Raw genomic sequence first — 27,718 nt, forward strand, 5'->3', positions numbered from 1 at the left:
AAGAAGAAGAAGAAGGAAGAAGGAAGAAGGAAGAAGGAAGAAGAAGAAGAAGAAGAAGAAGAAGAAGAAGAAGAAGAAGAAGAAGAAGAAGAAGAAGAAGAAGAAGAAGAAGAAGAGTTGGTTCTTATATGCCGCTTTTCCCTACCCGAAGGAGGCTCAAAGCGGCTTACAGTCGCCTTCCCATTCCTCTCCCCACAACAGACACCCTGTGGGGTGGGTGAGGCTGAGAGAGCCCTGATATCACTGCTCGGTCAGAACAGTTTTATCAGTGCTGTGGCGAGCCCAAGGTCACCCAGCTGGATGCATGTGGGGGAGTGCAGAATCGAACCCGGCATGCCAGATTAGAAGTCCGCACTCCTAACCACTACACCAAACTGGCTCTCTAGATATCAATAGACATCAACTATTAGTTGATGTCTCACCCAGGTCAAATTTTAATCACTCAGGGTCAATTTAAGCAGTTGGGCTTATAAATAAAGTACTTTCAAGTTTTACTATGTTACTAGGCAATTAAACAAAAAAAGCACTGATGTTCCATTCTTACCAATGGCCCAGTGAGACTTAAGGTTGTCCACTTACCAAGCTAGAACAATTAGGAAGAAAATTAACTGGGAATTCATACAATCCTGTTGCTCCTTCTTGTCTCTACTGCTACACATAAAGAGGGGGGAAAGTTTGTGAGATGAAGGAGGAAGGAAGAACAAGGGAGAGGAGGAGCATAAATGCCCTAAGAACAGCAAGCTCCTCCCAACCAACAAGCCATGTTTGGACAAGTGGGCAACATGACATCTCAGTTGGCTAGATCAAGAACATATAACTGTAGAAGAGCAACCTAGCTTCAGGGAAGGAAAAGTCACCATAGATTGTTTCCTAATCTTACAACATTTAATTGAACATATTAATGTAAAAATCTGGCTTCCCTCTATGCTGCCTTCAAAGATCTGAAAGCAGTTTTTGATTCCATCTCTAGGACTAAATTTTGGGAAAAGCTAGAAGCAACATCAGTAGATTGCAAGCTTCTTTACCTAATCCATGCCGTATACATTAAAACCATCTTGGACAATGAATTTATGATTGTTGATTATGTTTACATATTATATATGCCCATAATGTATTACTTTATTATTATCTATGTTGTTATCTGTCCTCACTCTTCAGGGAAGGGCATGTTATAAATTATCATCTTTGTCATCTTACAAATTCAATCAAAACATCAAAGGGAGTCAAACAAGGTTACATTTTGGCCCCACTGCTTTTCATCTTTTATATTAACAACAGGATTAGATGTTTAAGTGAAGCAGATTTCCATCATCATAATAGGATTTCTGTGTTAGAGTATTCAGATGATGCTGTAGTCCTATCAAGGGACTCTAGCAAGTCTTAAAAGGATACTAAGTGTGCTTACTATTGTAGTAAAGTCATGTAGTAATTTATCAAAACCCCTAAAATTATGGCATTTGGTAGGAGGCCTAAAACCTGAGTACGGACCATAAATGGTCAGAAGGTAGAATAGGTGGCCAGTTTTCTCGAGGGTGGTATTGCATGCTTATGGCTTGAGGAGAGCTAATTGTGAATATGTAGCCAATGTTGGGAACAAAATTACATAACATAATTAATTTTTAAGAAGTAAGGTTGGCCATCATATTCCAGCTGGTCTTAAATCATTTCAGGCTAAGGTGCTGGCTCGACTTCTACAGTTTTGTGTAGTGACTAGAAGCATGGTGAGCTGGGTTTGATTCTGTGCTCCCCCACATGCAATCAGCTAGGTGACCTTGGGCTTGCTGTGACACTGATAAAGCTGTTCTGACTGAGCAATAATATCAGGGTTCTCTCAGCCTCACCTACCTGACAGGGTGTCTGTTGTGGGGAGAGGAAAGGGAAGGTGAATGTAAGCCACTTTGAGACTCTGTTGGGTAGAGAAAAGCAGCATATAAGAACCAACTCTTCTTCTTCTAGATGGGATCATGATTGGGCTTGGGCTTTTCTCTCACTTTTCTTGGAATTGGGGTATGAGCAGGTAAAATAAGTTCTAAAGCAGAGGGTAATGGGCACTGAGTGGCAGGCAGATATAGAGAGGACTCCAGCTATCCTGTCTACTGAAAACTCTAGGTATGTAACTTTCCCCAGCTGCCTCCCTCTCCAGATCAGAGACTTTTAGTCATAGGAAGGCTTTTTTGTTTGCTAGATGTCATGCAATTCCTTCAGTGGTATTAGAGGGGTGATATAAAATGGTTCTCAAGGTTCCCCGGGCAACCAGATTTTGCATATGTTAGAATGCTACATATATCAAAAACCCACTGGTATCAGCACATACTGGAAAGTTCTGTTCCATTACTTGCAAAATCTGCCAGAGACTGGTGGCTTAAGTCTTATATAAAATATCTTGTAGAATTTTAATAATATTTGTTCACCTACTGTCTTTTTAAAGATTTATTTTCTTTAGAAAATGTACCTCCCAGTGAATTATCACTTTGGGGGTTAATTTTAAGCTTTCGTTTACTCATTGTGGTAGAATAGCATTTTGTTAAGACTTCTGCTGGTCCATGGCCATAATAAAGTAATTTCTTACTTAGATCTCAGCTGGGAATGGAAGTTGAGTTTCCTGAAAACAAGTTATCTTCGGTTTCCTGTGGGATCTCCAGGGGGGAAAAAGGTCTCTGTATTGATGGCTTGATAACATGCACACTTATTTTAAATGTACTTGATTGATTGAGTAATCAGTTAAAGGCCAGTTGATTAATCAACTAAAATACTTGCAATTAGTTGACAGCCCTGCTTTGAACAAAAGGTTTTTGCCTCATTGACCCTCAATTGTTGCCATGATGGGAAATCTTTCAAATGTAGCAGAAGAGAAATTGCAATTCTCAAAATGGAGTTTCCACCCGCTTGATCTGTGGAATGGTACAAATGTAGCAAGCAATATTATGGATGAGGAAAGGACATCAAACCCTGTGCATGATGCAATTCTCAGTGGACATAATTTTCTGCTGCTCCTATTTCAGCTGCTGCAGCTATCACTATTGACAGCTATGAGAAAGGTTCAAAGGAAACCAAATTATATTGGTATCTTGGACATAATGATGATTTTAAGATTAAAAGATCATAGAATCATAGAATCATAGAGTTGGAAGGGGCCATACAGGCCATCCAGTCCAACCCCCTGCTCAACGCAGGATCAGCCCTAAGCATCCTAAAGCATCCAAGAAAAGTGTGTATCCAGCCTTTGCTTGCAAACTGCCAGTGAGGGGGAGTTCACCATCTCCTTAGGCAGCCTATTCCACTGCTGAACTACTCTGACTGTGAAAATTTTTTTCCTGATATCTAGCCTATATCATTGTACTTGAAGTTTAAACCCATTACTGCGTGTCCTCTCCTCTGCAGCCAACAGAAACAGCATCCTGCCCTCCTCCAAGTGACAACCTTTCAAATACTTAAAGAGGGCTATCATGTCCCCTCTCAACCTCCTTTTCTCCAGGCTGAACATTCCCAAGTCCCTCAACCTATCTTCATAGGGCTGGTCCCTTGGCCTCAGATCATCTTCGTCGCTCTCCTCTGTACCCTTTCAATTTTATCTACGTCCTTCTTGAAGTGAGGCCTCCAGAACTGCACACAGTACTCCAGGTGTGGTCTGACCAGTGCCGTATACAATGGGACTATGACATCTTGTGATTTTGATGTGATGCCCCTGTTGATACAGCCCAAAATGGCATTCACCTTTTTTACTGCTGCATCACACTGCCTGCTCATGTTTAGTTTACAATCCACAAGTATTCCAAGGTCTCGTTCACACCCAGTGTTACCTAGAAGCGTATCCCCCATCCAGTAGGCATGCTTTTCATTTTTCTGACCCAGATGCAGAACTTTACACTTATCTTTATTAAATTGCATCATGTTCTCATTTGCCCATTTTTCCATTGTGTTCAGATCTCATTGAACTCTGTCTCTATCTTCTGGAGTTTTTGCCAGTCCTCCCAATTTGGTGTCATCTGCAAACTTGATGAGTAGTCCTTCCACCCCCTCATCTAGATCATTAATAAATATGTTAAAAAGTACCGGGCCGAGCACCGAGTCCTGAGGTACCCCGCTACTCACCTCTCTCCAGTCTGATGACCATTGACAACAACTCTTTGAGTAAGGTTCTCTAACCAATGCCCTATCCACCTGACTGTCTGGAAATCCAGATTGCAGTCCTTCAACTTATCCATCAGAACATCATGGGGAACCTTGTCAAAGGCTTTACTAAAATCCAAGTAAATGACATCAATCGAATTTCCACGATCCAGCAAACCTGTTACTTAGTCAAAAAAGGAAACCAGGTTGGTCTGGCAAGACCTGTTGGAGACAAATCCATGCTGACTTCCTTGGATCACCAAATTGTCCTCCAGATGTTTGCAGATTGCATATTGGAGCATATTGAATATGTTTGTGCGCAATTAGTTGTGATATATGCTCAGTATTCCTTGGCAAACACGTATGGTGTAAAATTAAGGATTGGCTCACTTCATATTGGTCATTTCATTGCTTGTTAACTGGTATTTGGAGACTGACAGAGCTGCTGTGCAAATACTGTTTAGTTCCTGACGTTAACTGCTTCTTCTTCCCAGAATGGTGATCTCAGTAATAGTCATGAATCACATTGTAGCTAATGATATTTGTTTATATAACTTGATAGTACTGGAAGCATTACCCTCATATCCTTATCCATGGTTCCTCTATATATTTGTGAAACAGCCTTGGGGGTGGAATGTGTCCGGCTGTCCAAGTTGGAATAGGGCCTATCGGTGCAGCTAGCCACGTTCCTCTCAGACATGCCAGAGACAGAGAGAGACACACAGAGCCCTGCCAGACTGAACATGAGCCCTCATTCCCTCCTATCACTCCTGCTGTGAAGGGGGCAGAGAGAGACACACAGAGAGCTACCCCAAGCTGCTGACAATGATACTGAGAGAGCTGCCCCTTCTGCAACGAAGAGAGAGAGACACACAGACAGAAAGCTGCTCCAAACTGCACACCAGCCCTCTTTCCCTCCTATTAACCAGCCCTAATTACCTGCTATGCCTCCTGCTGGGAGGCACACCAAGACAGGCAGTGAGAGAGAGAGAGAGAGAGAGAGAGAGATGCACCTCCCGGTGTCCCCTGGGTCCTAGCGTACATTGCATTCATGCTTTCAATGGCCTTTCTTGCTACTATATATATAAATCAAATATACAATAATATATTTCTAATATATATTACTACTACTACTACTACTACTACTACTACTACTACTACTACTACTACTACTACTACTACTAATAAGTGGGTGCTGTTGAGAGCTTGTTCTCTTTTGTCCCAATTTGCAAAAGGATACATTTCCCAGGAGGGAAAAATGTTCTGAAAACACAGACCCAGATGCACCCTATATAAGCTGAACACTTTTTAAAAAAGTACATTCTTCCAAAAATTTGGACCAGTTTACTGTTTAAAACTTCAATGACATGTATCCAACCGCACAGTTGCAAATACTTTAGGGCAGCGGCCCCCAACCTTTGTAAGGCTGGGAACCGCCTGCGGGGGTGGTGGGGAGCCAGCTGCCCAGGTGCCGTGCACATGCAGAAGCTCCGCGTGAACGTGCATGTGCAGGGAGGAGAGGGTGGCACAGCCACCCCTAGTGGCCCAACCACCCCCAGTGGCCTGGTGCTGGGCACAGCCCGGGGGTTGATGACTCCCACTTTAGGGTACAAGTCTTTGGAAGAAGGAACAGCAGGCAAGAGAATCACCCATTTTGCCACCTCTGATCCTCAGGAAGAAAATTACACAGGGGCCTTGAGAACTATAGTAGGGGAGGGAAGTAGGAACTGGTAATGCCCGTGAGCGGTGTATGGAGTGTCTGCAGTAACAGTAATAAAAATGTCAGATCATAACCACCTGCATCAGCAGTGCAATGCCCGGTGCTCTCGTTATAACTTGCCATTGTCCTCTAAAACAACAAATGGATTGAGGAGGAAATGGCCATGGAATAAGACTCTCTTTCAAAAGTATGGAGAGTCTTCCCTGCCAGTGCTGAACAGGGGGTACCCACTCAAGCTGGACAGCCAGAGAGGGTGAAGCTGGCAGGACTGTCTCATCCAGTTCTGGGGTGAGGTCCAGGAAGGTGCACGCTATTCCTTCCCATGATGCGGCCAGATAAAGGTGGGCCAGGTGTCGGTGTCCCTTGCTGCAATGACTCTTTCCAACCTGTGCTTCTAGTTCTTGTCTGCCTCTCTCTTTGGGCTAAGATGGCCCTGAGAACAAAGAAAGGCCTGAGCTGTCATCATCTGTGACATGACTTCTTGTATGGACACACAATGGCACCATCAGGTTGCTGGCAGCATGGGCTGCTCTGGAATTTGGGCCCATACAGCAAAAGTCATTTCATACTTGAGAGATTTTGAGCAAAATGCCAGAGAGTCCCTGTGTTGCTGCTAACATGGTGATATTTCCATGGAGCAGTCCCTCATAGGCCTCTAGCTGCTACTAGTAAATCCCCCACTGAGCAGCTGATTGGCACTAAAGGGAGGGCCTCCGGAGTGGGGTTCCCCCTGCTGGGGCCTGGCAAAACTACTACTGTATCATGGGGGATATCTGTGATTGAATTTAGAATTAGAGATGTTCTCTTGTATTTAAGTGCCTTTGGGTATTGTTAATGTGTAGGGTTGCCCTAAGGTTCCATGGCCTTACTTTTTTCTAGGATGAGAAGAAGAGATTTCTGAATGAACTGTTTTGGTTGCTGTTTAGATTTAAGTTGCTTTGAGACAGTTTTTATGTAGTTTATCAGTGGAAGAAATAAATCAGGGATGAAGGATTTATTTAAGGATGCTAACTGCTTCTAAATAAACTTTGGGGTGAGGGTCATGGGGGAGGGCAGTTGTTGCTCTGCCTCTTGGCTTCTTGGGCATATCCGACTGGCTGCTCTTGGAAACTAGATAATTAGCTAGATTAATATTCGGTCTGATCTGGCAGGCCAGTTCTGTTCATAGGGCCACTGGCCTTTTCTGTCTATTGAAAGTGATTAAGCAAGCCGCTTAGAAATAGCATTTTCTTGATCAATCCAGTTGTTTAAGAATTCAGCACTCAAAGCAAGCAGCCTTGGTGTTTTGCTTGCCTTGCGAAATATATAGAATGTATCATCGTTTAAATGCCAAAAACCTGATTTTTATGAGATGATGGGAACTATGGAATTTCCTTCCCATTGAGATTTTTCTGTCTCCTTCTATCATTGCCTTCTGCCAATTTGTGAAGAGACAAATTCTGCCCTGCCCTCATCCTTGTAACAGTGACACTGCTGGTAACTAATAGTACTTTTGGAAAACTATAATCTGAAATACATGGGGGAAAACTAATTATGAACCATAATAGCAGGACTGAATGATTACATAACTTGCTATTTTCTAAGAGAACTTTAATTTTCTTTTTCAAAGGAATATGTGTAGAAAGATATTTATGAGCCAAACCTCTATCATTTTATGTCTAGGAGCTAACTGTGTATAACAATCCTTGTAATTCTTGTATTTCATTTATGCCATTTTTATTTCATGCATCTGGCCAGTGGAGGCACTGGTATGCATGTATGTACTGATTTTATTAAGGCTTTGCAATAAGCCTCGGGGTCCTTATTTTAATGAATATTAGTACTTAATTTTAATATTGTGTTCTACCCTAAAAGGTAAAGGTATCCCCTGTGCAAGCACCGAGTCATGTCTGACCCTTGGGGTGACGCCCTCCAGCGTTTTCATGGCAGACTCAATACGGGGTGGTTTGCCAGTGCCTTCCCCAGTCATTACCGTTTACCCCCCAGCAAGCTGGGTACTCATTTTACTACATAGGGTTAAATTCAGTCTCCTTATTTTGACCTTTCTGGGTTTTTTACTTCGATTTGCATCAGGGTATTTTCTCCTTTTAGTTTTGAATGGTATTTGTGAATCTTCCAACAAAATTGAAGAATGTAATAATAGTGTGCTCCATATCCTGTTTTTAAAGATACATTGATATGTTTTAGAAGGTTAAACAAGGTTTTTGTTATTGTTTTTAAACCCAGCTGCCTATTAAGAAATACTGTACTTTGCCCTTCCATTAGTGTAAGGGCCAGTGGGATAAATAAATGCTTATTTCTATATTTATACATTAAAATTTGAGTGTTTAATATTTAATAAGAAATAATTAATTGGACTCTGCATACTTAGTTTCCTATTATTTGGAGCTGACTGTTTGCCTTTCCCTTAGCAAGTTCCTCTTGGCTTCAGACCTGCCTGATTATCCAGTGTCATTATTTCAAATCTTGAGCATGCCCCCAAAACGCGGATCAGCACATCTGCAAAAGAAGGCCATGCACAGATAAGGGATATCTTTCTACAGACAAAAAGCAATCCCAGGCTTGCAGAGGAACACACACACGTACACATAAAGATGAGGGTATTAAAATGGCCCCTAAAGAAGATTGTTGATGTGGCTTGGCATATAGACAGGGAGCCTCTGGTTGATTAGCTCTGGCTGCTGCTCTGTAGATTGGTGGAGGCAAAATGGAGGGAGAGAAATGATGCGATAAAAATTCCCCAGTTTTCTATGGTAAAACACACACACACTCCAAGATTTGGGGAATTCCTAGAGTGTTATGATATGCTTTGACCTCATGTCCAGGTATGAATCCAGATGTGATATTATGTCATGGCATGATCATTAATATCTGCTCTGCAGTCCTTACCAACCAGTGCTCTTTGGGAGCCCTATTGCTGATTGAAATTTCATGGAAATTCATGAGATTATATTTGGCAAGCCAAGGAGTAGAGGGAGAAGTTTGCGTTGCTTTCCATTGCAATCTCATCAGGAGGCAAAAAGCTGCAATGGGGCAGACGGAAAATGTGAGAGGGGTCTCCCCATGGGTTGGGCTACAAAGGCGAGGTTTACCATCCTGTGTTTGTAAGTAGAAGGCCACTCGTGTTTTACCCCTCAAAAGCGGTTTGCAGAATGGGGTGAAAGGAACTGCTGTTTAAGAAACAGAAATCCTGATTCCCCGTCCCTGAACTTATTTCTGTGGCCAATGAGTCTTGTAATAAAGACATAAAAAGTGCTTGTTTTTGCTCTGACATTGTGAAAATTGAGGGCATTTGATCTGGTAGCTTCCCAGCAGGTGTATGTCTGCATTTTGTGATAAAAGGTGTTGAACTCCTCATGTTTAATTACACCGAATGGCCCCCAAAGCAAGGAAGGCAGAGAGAATGTAAATAATGTTAGACTTCGTATTGTTATAAAAATTGAGCCGTTTTTTGCAGCATAATTGGCTTCTTGGTAACTTCCAACTAGGTACATGTAAAAGTTTTTCATTACCTACTAATAGTTTGTGCTTCTGACTCTTATTTTTCTGCCTTCAGAAAAATGGTGACATTATTTCTAAAGTAGTTCAAAAGGTTAATAATTTCTTTTATCTGGCTTTACTACTAGTAACCTTGATTTCTCTCCAGAACAGCCTTTCTCAACTTTCTTACCATTAATAACAGCCTTCATAAAACCCCAGAACTGGTGTGATGTGCAGAATATGATTGGGAAGCATAGCTGTGAACGTGCCTAATCAGGGCCCCCCTCCCCTTCCCACCTCTCCAGACCCATCATTGGCCATTTTGGGGGGAGTGGGTCAACATGTCCATATATGGCCATATCACATAATAAATGTTTAACAAATTTTAAAAATGCCCATTTGGGAAACCCTTCCAAGACTGTCAAGAAACCCCTGGATTTCACAAACCCCTGGTTGAGAAATCCTGCTCTAGAGCTTCTTCTTGTGATGGTTCTTGATTTCTTTATCTGATATGATTTGGCACCGGTTGTTTCCTGTCTTGTATAACACTATAACACTATGCAGAGCTCTGCAAACTATAACCATGTTTGCTTTATTGGTAATGCTGGGAAATACTGTCAAGTTGCTGTCAGTTTGTGGCATAGCATTTTCCAAGAAAGGGAGGAACAAAGGTCATTTTCTTTTGCCTGGACTTCCTTGGTGGTCTTCCATCCAAGTGTTAACAAGGGCCAACTCAGCTTCTCAAGATCTGATAATATTGGGCTAGCCTAGGGCATTCTGGTCAAGTCTTGCTTATGGTTTACTGAACTAGTCTCATTCTTTTTTGTCTCAGTGTACCCTGTCATGATGGGAGGGAGGGCAGGTTAGAAGTTGGCCCAAACTTACCAGATCTCCAAAGCTAAACAGGGCAATACTTGTATGGGATACCACCAAGGAAGATTCTTCAGACAAAAGTAATGTCATACTATCTCTGCTTTTTATTGTTTTGAAAGCCTCCTGCTGAAGGCTCCACAATCTGGCTGCAACCTGATGACACTTGATGTCAGTGCATGCACACATGAATACACACACAGTCATATGACATTGCTCTTTTCTTTTTTTATATATAGAATTACAGAGCAGTTCTTGTGGAAATCCTGGCATTCCACCCAAAGGCATCTTGTACGGTGCAAGGTTCGATGTTGGTGACAAAATCCGGTACAGCTGTGTGACAGGATACATCTTGGATGGACACCCCCAGCTCACATGTATAGCCAGCTCAGTAAACACAGCATCCTGGGATTTCCCAGTTCCTATCTGCAGAGGTAAGATTCACAGTGGTCTATAAACAAACTGAATAATTTATTGTACAATTTGTTCCAAAGAAGGGACAATTTAACTTCCCTTGGTGGAGCTAAGCTCTTTTCAGTTTTGGAGCTTCTACTTCACGTGCTACACATAAATGTGGTACAGTCATCTCAATATGCTTGATCTCCATTTAGTGTGTATATGTGTCTGTCTTAGAACATAAGGGAGGACATGTTGGATCAGGCCAATGACTCATCCAGTTCAACACTCTGTGTCACAGTGGCTGGAATTCAGATGTCATCAGGAGATCTACCAGCAGGACAAGACTTCCAGAAGCCCTCCCACTGTTGTCCTCTAAGCACCAGTAATATAGAACATCTCTTTCCCAGGCACAGGGGCTTTCCGCACCGGGATCCTTGTAGCAAATTGTTTGCTGAACGAAAAATCGCCATTTAAAATAGTGCAATTCGTCATTATGCATACCTGACTTTGTAGTGGAATCCAGTTGCGTTTCTATCGTTTCCCACAAGCTTCCAGTCTCAGCAAAAATCGCTAGAAAGGAAGCGCTATTGCCAAGCTCGTCCTGCCCCTGGCCGTCAAGCAGCCAATGGGCAGCCGTTAGCATGCTCCCAAACAGCCCCTTTCCCTTTAAGAAAGGTTTTTTTTTAAAAAAAAACACACCCATTGCAACGAATATGTGTTGATTCGTTGCAACGGAGAGACCCATCAGCTGCCCGGTGTGTTTGAGCTGTCGTTTCATCGTTGCCACGCTCCCCCCGAGTGAAAAAAAAATCCCCCCCCCCTCACGGGCCCGATTTTCGGCCGAAAACAGTGTAAAAAATAAAGGGAAAATACATCAGCAAACAGGCTTCTCTGTTGTTTGTGCTTAGTGACTAAACAGCTCTGGGGAAGGACTGAAGCCGGGGAAGCCTCTAAACAGGCTTGCTGGTGGGTTGAACTTCGCTCGCTTGGAGAAAAAAAAATGGCAATCGGTTCGCCGGAAGATCAGAGGAGAGAGCCAGGGGGAGGGACTTTGTAGAAACCACAACAATGGTAACACACAGAACTTTCCCGCTAGTGTTGCAGATTGGTTGCAGGAGTGTAGTGCTTTCTGGAGGGTGAATCCACTTTTGGGGATTTCCCTGAAAGCGCTACAAGGAAGCGCTTTTTGCGGATCGGTTTCAGGTGTGTGGCAGATTGTCAACAACGTTGTGCATAATGGCAAATCAGTAGCGTTTTCAATTGGCAATCATTGTGCGATTTTGAAGGCGTGCGAAAAACCCCACAGTGTTCCACCTATATCTTGTTGCTAATAGCCACAGAATGGATCCCTGCTCCATATATTTATCTAGGCACCTCTTGAAGCTGTCTATGTTTGTAGCTGCCACCATGTGGCAGTGGATTCTACATGTTAACTATTTTTTGGGTAAAGTACTTCCTTTTATCTGTTCCATCTTCTAGCTTGAGTGCTTGCAAGTATGTACTCGCCAAAAAAATCTAGATTTCCTACTGCATATAATAAAGCTGGAAAGTACATGTGTTTGCAAATTCACACAAAATGATGATGGCACATATTGAAGGGATTGCACATTGGCCCCTCTCCCAGTAGGAAAAGTAAAAGCACAAAAATCACAATGACTGAAAAAATGGGTACATAAAAATGCTTGACTTGGCCCCAGTGTTTTGGTAATTTTCAAGATATTTAATGTTTCTAAATTTAGACAACTTATATAAATGCCGTTTTTCAAAGCCAAACTGTGAATTAAGTTTGTATGCATTAACTACTCCGATAGTATGCTAATTCATTCCTCTGAACTATTATACCATGTACGTATTCCCAACAATGAAAAGGGAATATATTTATTACCATATTTGATTTGACATGCAGATCAAACATTTTATTGAAATGGGTTTGTCATAAACCAACACACAGTATATATAAAAAATATTACAAAAAGAAATGCATCAGACATTACAAAATGTCAGTTTTAGGCAACAGTGAGAACATTAAATTTTTTGCGATGTTTAAAACCCGTCAAGCTAAATGGCTATTATAAAACAAAGCCATAAAAATCACTCACACTCTGTATATAAATACAGCTGTAAAAAATATTTAAAAGCCTAATTTGTGACCAGTCTTTCTTTTCACTAGCAGTTTCTGTTTTAGTAGCTACCCATGCGGGGGGAAAAATAATACAGAAGCCTATATGATTTGCATATATATATTTCAATCATAACTCTTTTCTTTTTGTTAAAACTGTGCTCACAGTGTGTGTGGAGGGGTATTCAGGGTCAAGTGAGGTGTCTCCCACAAGTCCTTGCAAATTCCCCACTGTGTGATGGGCCAGCACCATACAACTGAGTCAAAGAGTCAAGTAAATTGAAGTCCAGCTACATTGCTCTGGATCTTCAATTATTTTTGGCTTGTTACTTGGCAAGTTGTGACGTTACCCTTTAGAACAGAAAACTGAGCTACATGGAATATGGACTGAGGCCTCATGTTGACGGAGTAAAGTTGGCAAACAACTTAACAGTGTATGAGCTGGATACCAATATACAGTAGCACGAGTGGAGCTTCCAGTAAAGCCAACTGGAGAATTAGACATGTACTTCCTGCTGGGATTTAGGGAGCAACAAACCACGAAATCGTTGGGGGGTGTAAGATAAAAGGAGAGGAAAAATAATGTGGACATTGAGACAGGTCGTGTCCAGTTCAGAAGTAGTAGTTTAGAATGAAAGAATATAAGGACAGCTTGCGGGATCAGATCAGTGGTCCATCTGGTGAAGTGTCCGGTTTCACATAGAGGGCATAGAGTGATGCCTTCACCAGCTACTGCCTCCAAGCATTGGGATTCAGAAGTCTGTCACCCCTGTGTATATGTCAGCTTCCTTTATTCAGTGTGGCTAATACCCGTTGATGGACCTATTTTCCATGAATCTGACTGTCCCACTTTTACTAAGGGTGAGATGACTTACTCTAAGATGGGTAGCATAAAATCTTCCACATAAACCTTTCACATCCAGGGTTTGGATTTTATTGTGTTGGTAGAATCTGTAAAAAATACTCCCTTTGCTAGAAATGTTGTGTTCTGTTACCCAGTTTTAAGTTAAATACTTCTAAACTCACTGAAGTTTAGGATGTTTGCTTAGAGCTGCACAACTGATCTTATGTGTGGGAGGTCTCATTATTATGTATGTCACTTTGTCGTTGTCATCCTTCTTCTTCTTCTTCTTCTTCTTCTTCTTCTTCTTCTTCTTCTTCTTCTTCTTCTTCTTCTTCTTCTTCTTCTTCTTCTTCTTCTTCTTCTTCTTCTTCAGTTTGGTGTAGTGGTTAGGAGTGTGGACTTCTAATCTGGCATGCCAGGTTCGATTCTGCACTCCCCCACATGCAGCCAGCTGGTTGACCTTGGGCTCGCCACGGCACTGATAAAACTGTTCTGATTGAGCAGTGATATCAGCGCTCTCTCAGCCTCACCTCCCACACAGGGTGCCTGTTGTGGGGAGAGAAATGGGAAGGCGACTGTAAGCCGCTTTGAGCCTCTTTCGCGTAGGGAAAAGCAGCATATAAGAACCAACTCTTCTTCTTCTTCTTCTACTTCTATTCCAGTTCTTCTTGTACTATTTCCTTCATTCATACTTTCTCCCTCCTAGTTAAGCTTCAGGGTTCCATTGATCAATGCATTTGCCCAATCCTAAATAAAGTTTGGTTTTTTTTGCCATTTTCTGATGTTACCCTGTGAACATTTGTTGCACTTAAATGAATGGAAAGGCCTTGTCATGTGAAACTATGAATACAAATAAAAGTTCACCATGACTTTGGATTGTTACCGAGGGCCAAATTATGCATTACACTGTTGACAATTTGTCATGGGGATTTGCAGCCAAAAGCTACTTGGAAGCTCCCCATGGGAACGTTCTTTAGCAACCACCAAGAGGTCTGATTCTGGCTGAGACTGTAGTGTGGAAGGATGAGGGACCCTACTTTCCCCCCTGCTGTTTTACCAGGCCCAAAATGACAATGGAGAAACAGAATCCAACCTCATAGTGACTTCTAAATAGAATTCTCATGGGGACCTTTGGTTGCGTATCCCTGTAGCAAACTCATCAACAATGTACCATGTGGTTTGGCTCTGAGAATCAAGTTGGGAGGGGAAACTAGAAGGAGAGAAGCAAGTCCAGCTGAAATCAATATAATAAATTTTTGCATTATGTAAAGTGCAGCTTTTCTTACTTAAAGAGATTCTGTGTTAGCAGAACACATACCACTTGATGCACACATTGTGCTCCTTTGCTGGAGGTCATAGTGAATGAATAGTCTGTAATAAGCTCATTACTTTTTCCCAGTCTCTGGTGATGATTCTCCTTGATTATATAATTATCTATAGAAAGGCAGTGCAATATAACTGTGTCCTAAATCTTTCTACATCTTTTATTTATTGAAAATATATAACCTCTCCCCCCCTTTCCCAACCAAGATATTCAAGCTGGATTGAATACATTCTTAATTAAACATTATAACTTTTTAAATTAAGTAAGGAGTGGCTTTGCTTTTTCTTTCTCACTTACTTTCTCTGTGGATCTGCTTAAGACAAGCGGTCATTCCCCCCTTTTAAGGTAATGTTGATGTCCTATTTGCCTGTGATTTGACAATCACAGGCAAATAGCATCCCTGACCTCTTCTGATTAGTTTGAAAGGCCAAGACTCTTGTTCCAGAAGTTACAGCACCGCACAGTGCATATCAGATTAGAAAGTGCCGTGGAAATGAACTGAAACAAACCACCAAACGATCACAGCCCAGTTACTGTAATTTTCTGTTCCATGGACTGAAATTACACTGAGTTATACTATTCATATGTGGAGTGTCTGGTGGTCTGCCAAATATGTGTTTACAGGCATGGGGATAGTGTGTGGAGGGGTATTCAGGAGCAAGTGAGGTGTCTCCCACATGTCCTTGCAAATTCACCACTGGCTGATGGGCCAGCACCATACAACTGAGTCAAAGTTTTCCCAGGAAGAATCCACCAAGGGAAGGAATAGAAGGAAAGTGGGCAGATCCAGGTAGTTTAGCTGGTAGATGGGAAGAGGAGAAGGCAGAAAGAAAAGGGAATTGTTATGGGGTTGTCATTGGAAGTTAATACAGAATTGGAAAATGCCAGAAGGTTTGGACCGGATTGGACCGCTCGGTCAGCTCCTGGAGGCAGGCGCTCCAGGGGTCGGCCCGATCCGGATGCGCCCATCCGGATTCACCCACTGACCTGGAAACCACCTGGACATTACCCGGACAGGGTGGACCTCCGGGACCCGGACAGGGCTGCCTGCATGGCTCTTTCAACTCTACAAGAGCCACTTATGGTAAGGATGCTTGTCATGTTGAAGACTTCATAATCCTTGAGAAGTTGCACTTAATTTCTACTAGAGATGTTGTGGCTCATGAAAAGAATGCAATATTATTAAAATGCCACACCCTCCCCCATTAAATGGATTTAAAATTATATAGATTTATTGTGTTGTGACGTGGTCAATTACATTGTGCACAGCCCATGACCAGGTTTTAAACACATCCCCCCCTCCCGGTCTTGACATATTAATTTGATTGGAATATTTTGAACAATGAAACTTGACAGCAGCTTTGTCATAGCACCTTTTCCTTTTGAGACACTGCAATATACTGCAGAGTAGCAGAAACGCTCCGCAGAAAGCTAATAAATAAGGTCATAGTTATATATAATATTGTCACTCCGTAAAGGTTATATTAATTAGATGGTTTGATAATCAGGGATAATATTCTGACTACTATAATTTTAAAAAGGTTGTTCTATTTCTGGAGAGCAGCTAGATTGTGAAGTCCTGCTGCTTCATTTTCAAGATACATTTTGAGTCTAGTGAAATTAGGTAGTAGCTATCTTCTTTGCAAAAACAAACTGTCCATGATCCAGCTAGTCATTTCAATAGGAAAGGAATGGGAATCCAGTAGAATTTAGAAGTGCTTGGCTGGATTGAGGTCCTTGAGCTGTCATTTAGCAGCTAAAGATAGTAATTACCATATGCAGCAGCCAATATATATATATATGGAAGTAATGCATCACAGCGACAAAAAAAGAGCTACATGTGGATGATAATCCAGGGGTAACTCTTATTTTTTGTTGTTGTAATGCATTACTTTTAGGACAACCATGCTCACTTGCTTTTTCTAGATACTGTTGTGGAACCACAAAAACAGCAAAGGAAGACATGCTTTTATTTTACTGTCATGCTCTGAAGACACATCACCACCACAGAATTATGGGTCTTACATGTGCATTGTTTGTCCTATCTTGGAAGCTAAAGGGAGGTTGATTTTCTTCCTACTTCTCCACAGGATTGTGCTGCTTTTATGCACCTCCTGGATTTTCCCCAGCTTTTCTGCTGCCTTTCCACAACCAGCTTGTCTACAATGGGTTGGCTCTTATACCCTGCCTTTTACTACCAGCTTGGTGTAGTGGTTAGGAGTGCGGACCTCTAATCTGGTGAGCCAGGTTTGATTCTGTGCTCCCCCGCATGCAATCAGTTGGGTGACCTTGGGCTCGCCACCACACTGATGAAGCTGACTGAGCAGGTCTCTCTCAGCCTCACCCACCTCAAAGGGTGTCTGTTGTGGGGAGAGGAAAGGGAAGGTGAGAGTAAGCCACTGTGAGACTCCTTCAGGTAGAGAAAAGCAGCATATAAGAACCAACTCTTCTTCTTCTTCTTCTTCTTCTTCTTCTTCTTCTTCTTCTTCTTCTTCTTCTTCTTCTTCTTCCCCCAGAAGGAGTCTCAAAGCAATTTACAGTTGCTTTTTATTTCTCTCCCCACAACAGATACCCTGTGGGGTAAGTGGGGCTGAGAGAGCCCTGATATTACTTTTCTGTGAGAAGAGCTAACAGCTGACTGCATGTGAAGGAGTGAGGAATCAAACCTGGCTCTCCAGATTAGAGGCCACCCCTCTTAACTACTATACCAAGCTTCATACAGCATTGATTTTGAGATGTAGGATAACTTTTAGGTGTAAGGTATGCATGTCCAAATGGGAGAAAAGCCAAGGCATGTCAATAAACATTTCAAGAGATCTTTTAATAAACCTGTCTGACCTGCACTTTAGAAGAAGAAGAAGAAGAAGAGTTGGTTCTTATATGCCGCTTTTCCTTACCCGAAGGAGGCTCAAAGCGGCTTACAGTCGCCTTCCCATTCCTCTCCCCACAACAGACATCTATCATGTGAAAGTCTGCATTTCATTAACGTAATATCCCCATGTTGCCGTATTTATGGCATACTTAGCACAAAATAGCCATTTGATAAATCTAACGGCCAATTTCCAGTAGGCTACTGGAAACCCCGGTGTTCTAAAAAACTGAAGCCATATCCTAAGTAGAAGGCTGAAGGAGATTTGCTCTGAAGCCCTTACACAAATGGGGGAATTGATTGTATTCTCAAGAGTTACACACATCTACTGGTGCACTGGTTTTTCTATTGAGAAAAAGAATGTTTCCATCCCTTTCTGTTTTCTACAACAGTGCAACAATAACCGAGAGCTTCTCTGAGCCTGGTGGGTCCAAGTCCATAAGCCTGATCAACAGATATCCCATAGTCTTTCTAATAAAGAAGTCTTTAGATCCACCAATGGGATCTTCCTACCCAAGCCTGAATTCTGCAGTTAGATTGGAAGGGACTCACAGGAGAGCCCAAAGATATGAATCTTGACCCATGGAGCGATATGTGCAGCTGCACCATCACTTTAAGCAATCTGGAACAAATTAAACACACTTTTGTTTCAGGGGGTATTTGTTATGATTTTTAAAAAAATGTAATGCCTTTCTGTACTTTTCTTCTTGTTGTCATATAGGCAGTAGCCTTAGAACTTGATTAAACTATTTTATAAAACATCTAATAGGCAATTTTATTTGTTTGGGGTTTAAGAAGAAGGTCATTTTTTGACCCTGAAGGAGTCGCAAAGCAGCTTACCGTTGCCTTCCCTTCCTGTCTCCACAACTGGCAGCTGTGAAGTAGGTGAGGCTGAGAGAGCTCTGAGGGAACTGTGACTAGGTCAGGCTCACCCAGCAGGCTGCATGTGGAGGAGTGGGGAATCAAGCCCAGCTCCCCAGATTAGAAACTGCTGCTTTTAACCTCTGTACCAAGCTGGCCACCTTGGGTGGTCTGATAAACAAGTTTTGCATGTCTGTGGACAAAGTGAACTTTAGAATACTTAGACAGGCTTTAGCATGACATAAGTAGATAAATCCTTTTTCGTGGCAGCCTCCAGACCATGGAACAGACTCCCTCTCAAGATTCTCCAGATGCCATTATCTGTTTTTTGGCACCTGGTAAAAACACACCTCTTCACTCAGGCCTTTTATTCCTAGTTTCCTCTGGGTGCTGTCCTGCCATAGTAGGAGGGAGGGTGAGAGGGTGGGGGTTGCATTTCTAAATGTTTTATTCCAAACTCTCATGACCCGCCCTGGGATTGTTGAGTGAAGGTACAAGATATAAATTCCTAAATAAAAAATAAACTAAATGAGTTATCCATTTTTTTAAAAAAAAACTTTACACGGTGTTTTTATCAATGATAGAGATGGGGGGTGGCGTACATTGGAAACTTGCATAGAATTGCTTTATGTTTATAAATGCAGATGGTAATTAATTATCTGTTGTAGCATTTGTACAACATTCCAACAGTGTTCTGGGATAAAACAATTAAAATTAAGCCTTCAAGGCACTAACAAAACACAAGGGAAAAATATCTTAGTAATAAATGTTCTGAATAATTACCCCAATAGCGTGAACAAGAGCACATGATGCTTCTGGAAGGACTTGATTGGGGGGGGGGGTTATGATGGTGCTTCTGGAGCAACTTTTGGGGAGGAGGTTATGATGGTGCTTCAAGCGAGTGACATATTTGATTAATTCTAGATTGCCACACATTCCTTCAGGAGGATTCTTCATCCATTTCTAATTGCTTTTAAATGTACTTGCATTACAGCATCTATTCAGCACTTTGACCATTTCCGCACTGAAGACTATCCCTGCATTTGTTTCAGGATCATTTCCAATTCTGTTGTCCAGCATTTGCCTCCCTTTTTCCTCTTTTCAGAAGTGAACCTTCCTTTTTGTTTCTGCACTTAAGCCCAGGGACTAGTGCAGGAATGGCTGTGCAATTGAAGAAAAGCAGTGTGGAACTTTTAAAAGAAAGGAAAAAACCACTCTATTTTTCTTCAGAAACACACAGTTGAGGAGATTGCTTTGCTTTATCATTAAGAAGAAAACCTGTTATAACTGAGATCCACTTTTCCTGATTTGAAATTGGGTGCCCAGAACATCCGTATAGCTCCAAAGATTTACTTCTAGAATAAATGTCTGAAAAAGGATTGTCTGACTTGAGGGAACCCTATAAATCACTGCTCATCCTTCTTAGCTAGAAAGCCATAATGCCTGACTACAGAGGGGAGCTACTGGGATAGAGCATCTGGTTTGCACACAGAGGGTTCGCTGATGTTGAAAGGCCCTGGAGTTATGTACAAACTACCTCATGGGGAAAAAGCAGAACCAATCTGCAATTTCTCTGCCAGTGCTTCAGTGGTCATTCAGCCATGCTGGCTCCTAGATGATCCCAATGCTCTAGTTCGCCCTTGCCTGGTCTAATGTTCAACATCTGTAGTGAAAAGGATCAGGCAATAACCTGCCTGTCAAAACTAGACGATACTGACTCTGACAGACGAGTGGTCTATTGATACAAGGCAGCTTCATTAGTGTAGTCAGCAGTCAACTTTCTTGAAATGGGGCACTTCAATTTACAGCAGGGCTTACTTATCCAGTTATTCTCTCACCTGAAGCACCTTAGCAATTTGCTCCCTGTCCACTTGTGTGTCCTAGTTGGGAGGATGTTATTATTATGACATTCTTTCCGGCTGTTCACCATCATCCAGCAGTCAACACTTTTATAAACTGGGTATGTGCTTTTGAACTGTACAGCTAGACACCCTGACCTGGATGGCCAAGGATATCATCAGATCTCTGAGCCTAGGCCCCAGTTATGACTCAGATGGTAGTCTGGAGTTTCTGCACAGTTGCCTTGAAAACCCCAAGGGGTTGCCATTTGTTGGCTGTGACTTGACAGTACTTTCTCCCACCATACAGTTATATACCCGACGTGCTGATCATAATAGAAAACCAAGAGTAGTACTTCTGATCTGTGCTGCCGCCATTTTGTCTGAATAGGGCACCATATGCACATTTGGCTGAAGGTATGAGTGGTTCCCTATTCAGATGGGTTACATTGGAAGGCTCATGGTATATATGGTTGCCGTCTCAAAAAGTAATGAATGAAAAGAGGTATAATGACATAAATGACAGAAAGGTCATGCAAGAAGTGTTAATAAGCAAGAGCAACAGGTTGCTCAGAATGTATGTTGGGATTTGCATATTTATTTATTTATCACATGGTGTCTGTAGTATAGCCAGGAGATCTGAGGACTGTCTGGCAGCCAGGCAAGGGACGTTTCAAGTTGGTTTATCATCTCCTGCCTCCATATCATGATCTGGAGTTTGAGTCAAGGCAGATTGCCCCGCATTCCCTGCTCCCGCACGGGGGAGCATTAGGCCCAGTACACCTCATCCACCCTGGATTTTTGCCAGGGTAGCAAAGTTCCCAGTGCAGAAACGGGTCTCTTGCTCTTTTCTACTGCTGCAACATAGATTGCCTGCGATTCCTGTCACTTAAATCTGTACATTAGAAAACATTTGTCAGCCCTTTCTCATGTCAGTTGCCAGAACTCTTAAAAATGCCACCCAAGCTACTCTGTCTACATCTGTCAGTGCAAGGTGAGAAATTATCTCTCTTTTATGGTTGAATTTCACAGCAATATGTTATTTAGTATCGAGGGTTTGTTTTATTTTTTTTTCCCCCGTGGAATGGCATACACACACTATTTATTTGCTTGCTCTTTATGTGTCAGGCACTTTATAGTGGTAATAAAATGAGATTTAAATTCATCCAGCGAAGGTAGCATATTCACATAAGAACAGAACTCCTTTGCACACTCCTCCTGGCCTTTTGTGTGTGTGTTTGTGTGTGTGGCTTGTTCCAGAAATATTCCAAACCCTCGCTATAGAAAAGAGTGTGGTAAAAGGTTTTGAGGTTCAAACACTGAATAGTCACCCATGAGGAATGCAGAAAAAGAACAGCTGACTTTCCGGCATAGTGGAATCAGGTGGCCAAAAGATCCTTGACAAGCAGAAGCCCAAGCCCTGGGTTGGATCTTACCAGCTTATTTGCTAATGCAAGAGGGTGTGCGGGGCTATCTTGCTTTATTCCTTCCCTCACTGCAGTCCTGTCCCATATGACACTTTGCCCCAAGATCCTTGGTGTAGCTGTCACTGAACACTGGGAAGAGGAAGCAATCTGATGAGAGTTTGGGGAGTTCTGTTGATCCCCTGTCCTTTGCAGTTGTTGATGAGGCCTCTGGAAAATGCGGTTAAAGTGATCATGGATAGTGTGCTGTGATTGTATGGATAAGGAATGGAATGACACCTCCAAGGTTGGAGATTTCATGGAATTCCCCTGGATATAATGGTTGCTTTGGAGGGTAGACTATCGCATTGGACCCCACTGAGGTTCTCATCATTCCTAAACCATGCCTACCCCAGGATCTAACCTCAGATCTCTAGGAATTTCCTGACCTGGAGTTGGCAATCCAAAAGGGAGGTCTGTCTATACTTCTTTGATAGTGTCCTTTTTCTCCCCTCCCCCCTTAGTATTCAGTTCCTCACCCAAGAATCTCTTCTCTTTATTTACTTTAGGAAGGCAAGGTGATTGTAAGCCACTTTGAGACTCCTTTGGGGAGTAAAAACTGGGATCCAAAAAAAAAGCTCTTCTTCTTCTACCTCTCTAGTTTTCTTCCTCTGTTTACTCTTCCCCTACTTTTGAACGGGGTGGTTGGCAGTACAGGTAGCTGCCTACCAAGAACATAGCCCATGTGGTGGCATGAAGTGCCAAGTCTGGTCTCTGGAATGCAAAAGAAAAAAAAAGAAAGAAAAAACAGCCAGCAGATCAAGTCAGGTGAGTCATAGGGTTAAAGGTAGGAAAGAAGGGTGTGTGTGCATGCGTGTGTGTGCAAGGGACCAAGCCCTATGAAAATAGGTTGAGGGACTTGGGAATGTTCAGCCTGGAGAAAAGGAGGTTGAGAGGGGACATGATAGCCCTCTTTAAGTATTTGAAAGGTTGTCACTTGGAAGAGGGCAGGATGCTGTTTCCGTTGGCTGCAGAGGAGAGGACATGCAGTAATGGGTTTAAACTACAAGTACAACAATATAGGCTAGATATCAGGGGAAAAAATTTCACAGTCAGAGTAGTTCAGCAGGGGAACAGGCTGCCTTAGGAGGTGGTGAGCTCCCCCTCACTGGCAGTCTTCAAGCAAAGGTTGGATACACACTTTTCTTGGATGCTTTAGGATGCTTAGGGCTGATCCTGCGTTGAGCAGGGGGTTGGACTAGATGGCCTTTATGGCACCTTCCAACTCATGATTCTATGATTCTATGATCTATGTGCATGTGCTTAGTGTTTATCTTTGTGTCTCTGAATGCATGCATAAGGTTTGAGGATTATTGAAACCTTGGAGGCTGTCATATGTACCAGCAGACTATGTTTGCTCTGATGATTTGCGGGTTTGTGCAAGGCTACACTAATTTCTTGTATTCAGATCATTTTATTTCAACAAATAAGGGTGTGGAGCAACACTATGGATTGCAGAGGAACAGTGTCCTGTTTTCAGCTGCCCTTGGAAATCCATTGAATAATCTATATTTGGGAACTGCAAGTTGCTTATGTACTGAACATGAGAAAACCAACCCAAACTGTTTTTTGGAAGATTCCTTTTATAGCCAAGCTTCTAACTTTCTGACCTGACATTACATTTTGTTCTCTAGCGAAGAAATCAGCAACTTTTACAATCGCTTCCCTGCCTCCTTCTCCATTAGCGATAGAACCTTTGCCATTAATCCTATAAGCCTTGATAACCACGGGTGTTCCTTCCCTCCATATCTTAATGCTGACATTTTTTTCCGTCTGTTGTTTAAAGTATTCTGGAGGATTATGGACTCCTTCTTGCTTAAGAAGGCCAGAAGGGGATGTTATGTGTGCCAGGCTTCATTTTAGCATAGCTCAGCCATTTAACTATTTATTGCCTTTCAAAATATTAATACGTTTACAAAACATAAAATGCATGTGTGTCTTTGGCGCTCTTCTTGGAGAGTTAATTTTTTTAATGGGCTTTGGGTAGTGTTTATTGCAAAGAATATCCACTTCTTAATATGTATAGTTTCTGATCCATTCTGTCATACTTATTATTTTGGCCCCCTTTGATATTTAGAGGCCAGACATGTCAAAACAACAAAGAGTTTTATGATGCCTTCAAAGTAGCATGAAGACTTGGAGCCAAAGTATATGTTATCATGACTGTCCAGCCTGTAGCCACAATACGATTTCAGAGGAAAATGTATTCATTTAAAAATTGTTGAACTTCAGTGGTATCAGATGAGGAGATACAGCTGTATATTGCAGCACTTAATAAGGCATGTGGGGGAGGTACTATTGTTTTTACCTTAACACTTTATTATAATTGATGATGCTGATGACTAGCTCTTGAATATGTGAACTCATTGTACTTGGAGGGACACTGTGTTCTGGTTTTATATGTGCAGTTAGATCTGGGAATGTTCATGCACACATAAATGACTTAACTCCATGCTATGGTCATCCAGTGGTGAATGTGCAGGAATTATCCTACAGCAAGAACCTTTTGTTGTAAGACTTACAAGTTCATGAAACAAGGTGGAAATTAAGTACATATGATTCCAGTGTGGTTGTTTTATTATCAAATAAGAATTCCTTACATACAGCAGGATCTGGGGTTCATTATTTATGTCATCTTATTATTACTTGTTGCTGTCAAGGCATATCCAACTAGTGGTGATGCTTCCTCAACCAGGATTTCATGCAACCCTGGGGTTTCTTGACAGCCCTGGAAAAAGGTTTCCTGAATAGGTGGGAGTGAATTATTATATGTATATCTAAATAAATGTGTTGAACATTTATCAGGGGATATGACCATGTATGGTCATGTCAACCTGCCCATCTTCCCAAAATGGTCAACAATGAGCCTGGAAGGGGTGGGAAGGGGAGAGGCCCAGCGTGGACATATACACAACTATGCTTCCCAACCCTATTGCACCACATCTGGGGTTTCCAAAAATCTGAAGAACGTTTCAGAGGTTTCCCCATGGTAAAAAAAAAAAAAAGTTGAGAAAGCGTGCTGTAGGGCTTTCAAGGCAAGAGATGTTGAGAGGTCACTTGCTTGTGAACTTAGGCATATTGTAAATGGGTGGCCAGAAGGTATTGCATATGAGCTTGACTCTTATGGCCCATTCTTGCATGCCCAGGGAATGACGATCGCCACCTTGGGGTCAGAAGGTGAGCTTCCTCCAGACCAGACTGACCAGGGATTCTGTTTATTTTGGGGGAGAGTATCATCTAGGCATGGAATTGTGGTCACTGTAGGTGGGCAGGTAGCTTTTCTGCGTTCTTCAGGGGGTTGGAGTAGATGACTCTGGAGGTCTCTTCCAACTGTCTGATTCTATGATTCTTTTTGCCTGTCACTGTGTTATGACCCTAGTCTTCCTTGGTGGTCTCCTATGCAAAAACTAACCAAGGCCAACTTCACAGATCTTTTGAAATCTCACCAGATGAGGCTAGCTTGGGCCGCATGAGTCAGGGCATAGGTGACTGATTAGGCCAAATCTCTCAACAGTTGAAAAGAATGTCAATAGCTTTCTCTGTGAATGTCTTTTTCTTCCAGCACTGCTTCCAAAAAGTATGCGCTGCTGCGAGTTCCAAGTTTAAAGATTATACAAGTATGTATTTTTAATTTTGTTGGGCATAATAGTTTCAGGGGAGCATAATAGCCATGTTAAGTGAGCAATGTTTCTGATCAAGCAAAGCAGCAGCAGAATGCAAAACTCATATGGAGGTTTTGTCGCTTCTCAACAATGAATATTTAATTTTCTTCTGAGGAGATGTAGCTTTGGGGCACAAATTAACTTCACCCATTGCCTAGGATGTTCCCTGGCATTTCTCTTTGGCCTACTGTTTCCATCATTAATCTATCTTGGGTCTGTATTGGACTTTGCTGTAAAGATAAGTAGTAATGGAAGGAAAGAATGTTGCTATAACTTAGGAACATGGACATATATTCGCTCCAGTGTATGCATGGCCAAACCTTTAAGGACTGGCATAAGACTCTTTTCTTTCTGGGTAACTTGCCTATCTCCTATAAATCCAGCTGTCTTCTTTCCGAAAGCCATGGTGCACAACTTTCTCCTGTGGTCAAGGAGACAGAAGTGCCAATTCCTTCCTTACAGAGAATACTGCTTATGCTTGAGGTTGGATTTTGCCTCAAGTGAGCCATGCAGGTAAGGTTGCCAGGTCCCCTCTGGCCACCAAAAGCAAATGAGGAGTAGGGTTGTCAGATCTGGACCATAGGGACCACCTCCAAAGCATCCATTTGCTGTAGAGAGGATGCAACACAGTTATCATCTTCCAGGTAGTGCCTGGAGATCTCCCAGAATTACAAGTAATCACTGGTCTAAAGAGATCACTTCCCCTGGAGAAAATAGCTACTGAAGAGGACAGACTCTATGGTGTTATATCTGATTAATGTCTCTCCCACACCTTCCCCAGGCTCCATCTCTCAAATATCCAGTAATTTCTCAACATAGAGTTGGCACCCCTAGTGACCATGTGCAGACACACTTTTCCTTCGTAGTTACAGCCTGACTGGCTTGCAGGGGAAGGTTGACTGGGATGTCTCCACTCTACAGATACAAAGATTGACTCCCTTCCTTCCTCCTGCCCTGTTGGGCCCAGTTAAAAGAGAAGACAAAGATGTTGGCAGCACCAATTGATTACCACCATTTTGCAGAGATTTTTAAATGCTGTAATGACCCAATCTACCGTGGGCGTGTGGTTCAGAACCACACACACACGGTGTTTATGGGCACCAACAGATTCTGTAAAGGATGATGAGTCCACTTGAGAGAGGCAGCTTTTGCTTCCACCAAACTCCTCTTATTCCAACCACCTTTGTACACTTCCCATAACAGCTGAAATAAAGCCAACCCCCACTTCTATATTAATGTGCTGCAGTGTTGCAGACCAGAGGAATTCATGACTGGCACAATCTAGCATGATAAGATGGGGAAGGGACTGTGTTGCATGTTTCAGAGCAACTGCTTTTTGCAGGAAGCAAAGTGCAAAGGTACAGCCCAGAAAAGTAAGAGGGAAAGAGACTCTGTCCTCAGTGGCAAAGCCCAGGGGGGAATTAGAAAGAGGGAAAGTGACTCTCTCATTGGCAGAGCCTGGGAGTGACATGAGAGGAGGGAAGGAGAATCTCTCACCCATTGGCAAAAGACTCTCTCATTGACAGAAGACTTGTGAGAGATTCCAACCCCCCCCCCCCCCAGTGCTGATTAAAGGAGTATGACAAATGATTGCTGGGTCCCTGTTCCTCTGTTTGCCACTGTGGCTATGGGACTGGTCTGTGTAGGACGGTGTAATTATAATTACAATTGCAGTATAAATAAATCAGATGAAGTTTTCCCCTTCCAAGTGGTTAATCAGAAATATGGGGGCTTTGCCCTTTCTCCCATGCAGCCTTTGTTTCCGCCTCATTTACTGCCAAAAGCAGGAAAAAGCGGCAGCCCACGGATAAAGCGAGGCAAAAGTCCAACGTGCTCGTCTCAAATCTTGCCATCAGCTTTCCATAATGAAGCCCACAGCAACTATGCTCCCCATGCTATGTGCTTTGTTGGCACAGCATCAAGGGAGTCACTTGGTCTTTTGGGGACAGTTCTGTTTTAACAAGCAAAGCAATCTCTCTTAAGTCCACAGAAAGGAAGCCAACACGAAAGGGAGCAGCCTTCTCCCATTGTGTCTCTGGAGAATGAACTAATGCTCCAGTTGGCCCATACACTTCTGGAGCTGCTGCGCAAGATAAGCTGGTCCTCCAGCAATGCTTGACCTTTAGATCGGCATGTGTCAACTTAATGCCATTTCATTT

The 27,718-nt window shown here is 42.4% G+C and overlaps 1 protein-coding gene across 8 annotated transcripts in view; it reads left to right on the forward strand.

The window, feature by feature from the left end:
- The window catches only part of CSMD3 (CUB and Sushi multiple domains 3), a 675,220-nt gene that overhangs the window by 200,627 nt on the left and 446,875 nt on the right, over positions 1–27,718 (forward strand). For all 8 annotated transcript variants that reach the window (XM_077351631.1, XM_077351632.1, XM_077351635.1 and 5 more), the window contains exon 4: positions 10,420–10,614. In XM_077351631.1, coding sequence (XP_077207746.1) covers positions 10,420–10,614 — 195 coding nt within the window. The remainder of the gene's footprint in view (positions 1–10,419; positions 10,615–27,718) is intronic.

Source organism: Paroedura picta, chromosome 9, assembly GCF_049243985.1.
Source record: "Paroedura picta isolate Pp20150507F chromosome 9, Ppicta_v3.0, whole genome shotgun sequence".
Lineage (NCBI taxonomy): Eukaryota > Metazoa > Chordata > Lepidosauria > Squamata > Gekkonidae > Paroedura > Paroedura picta.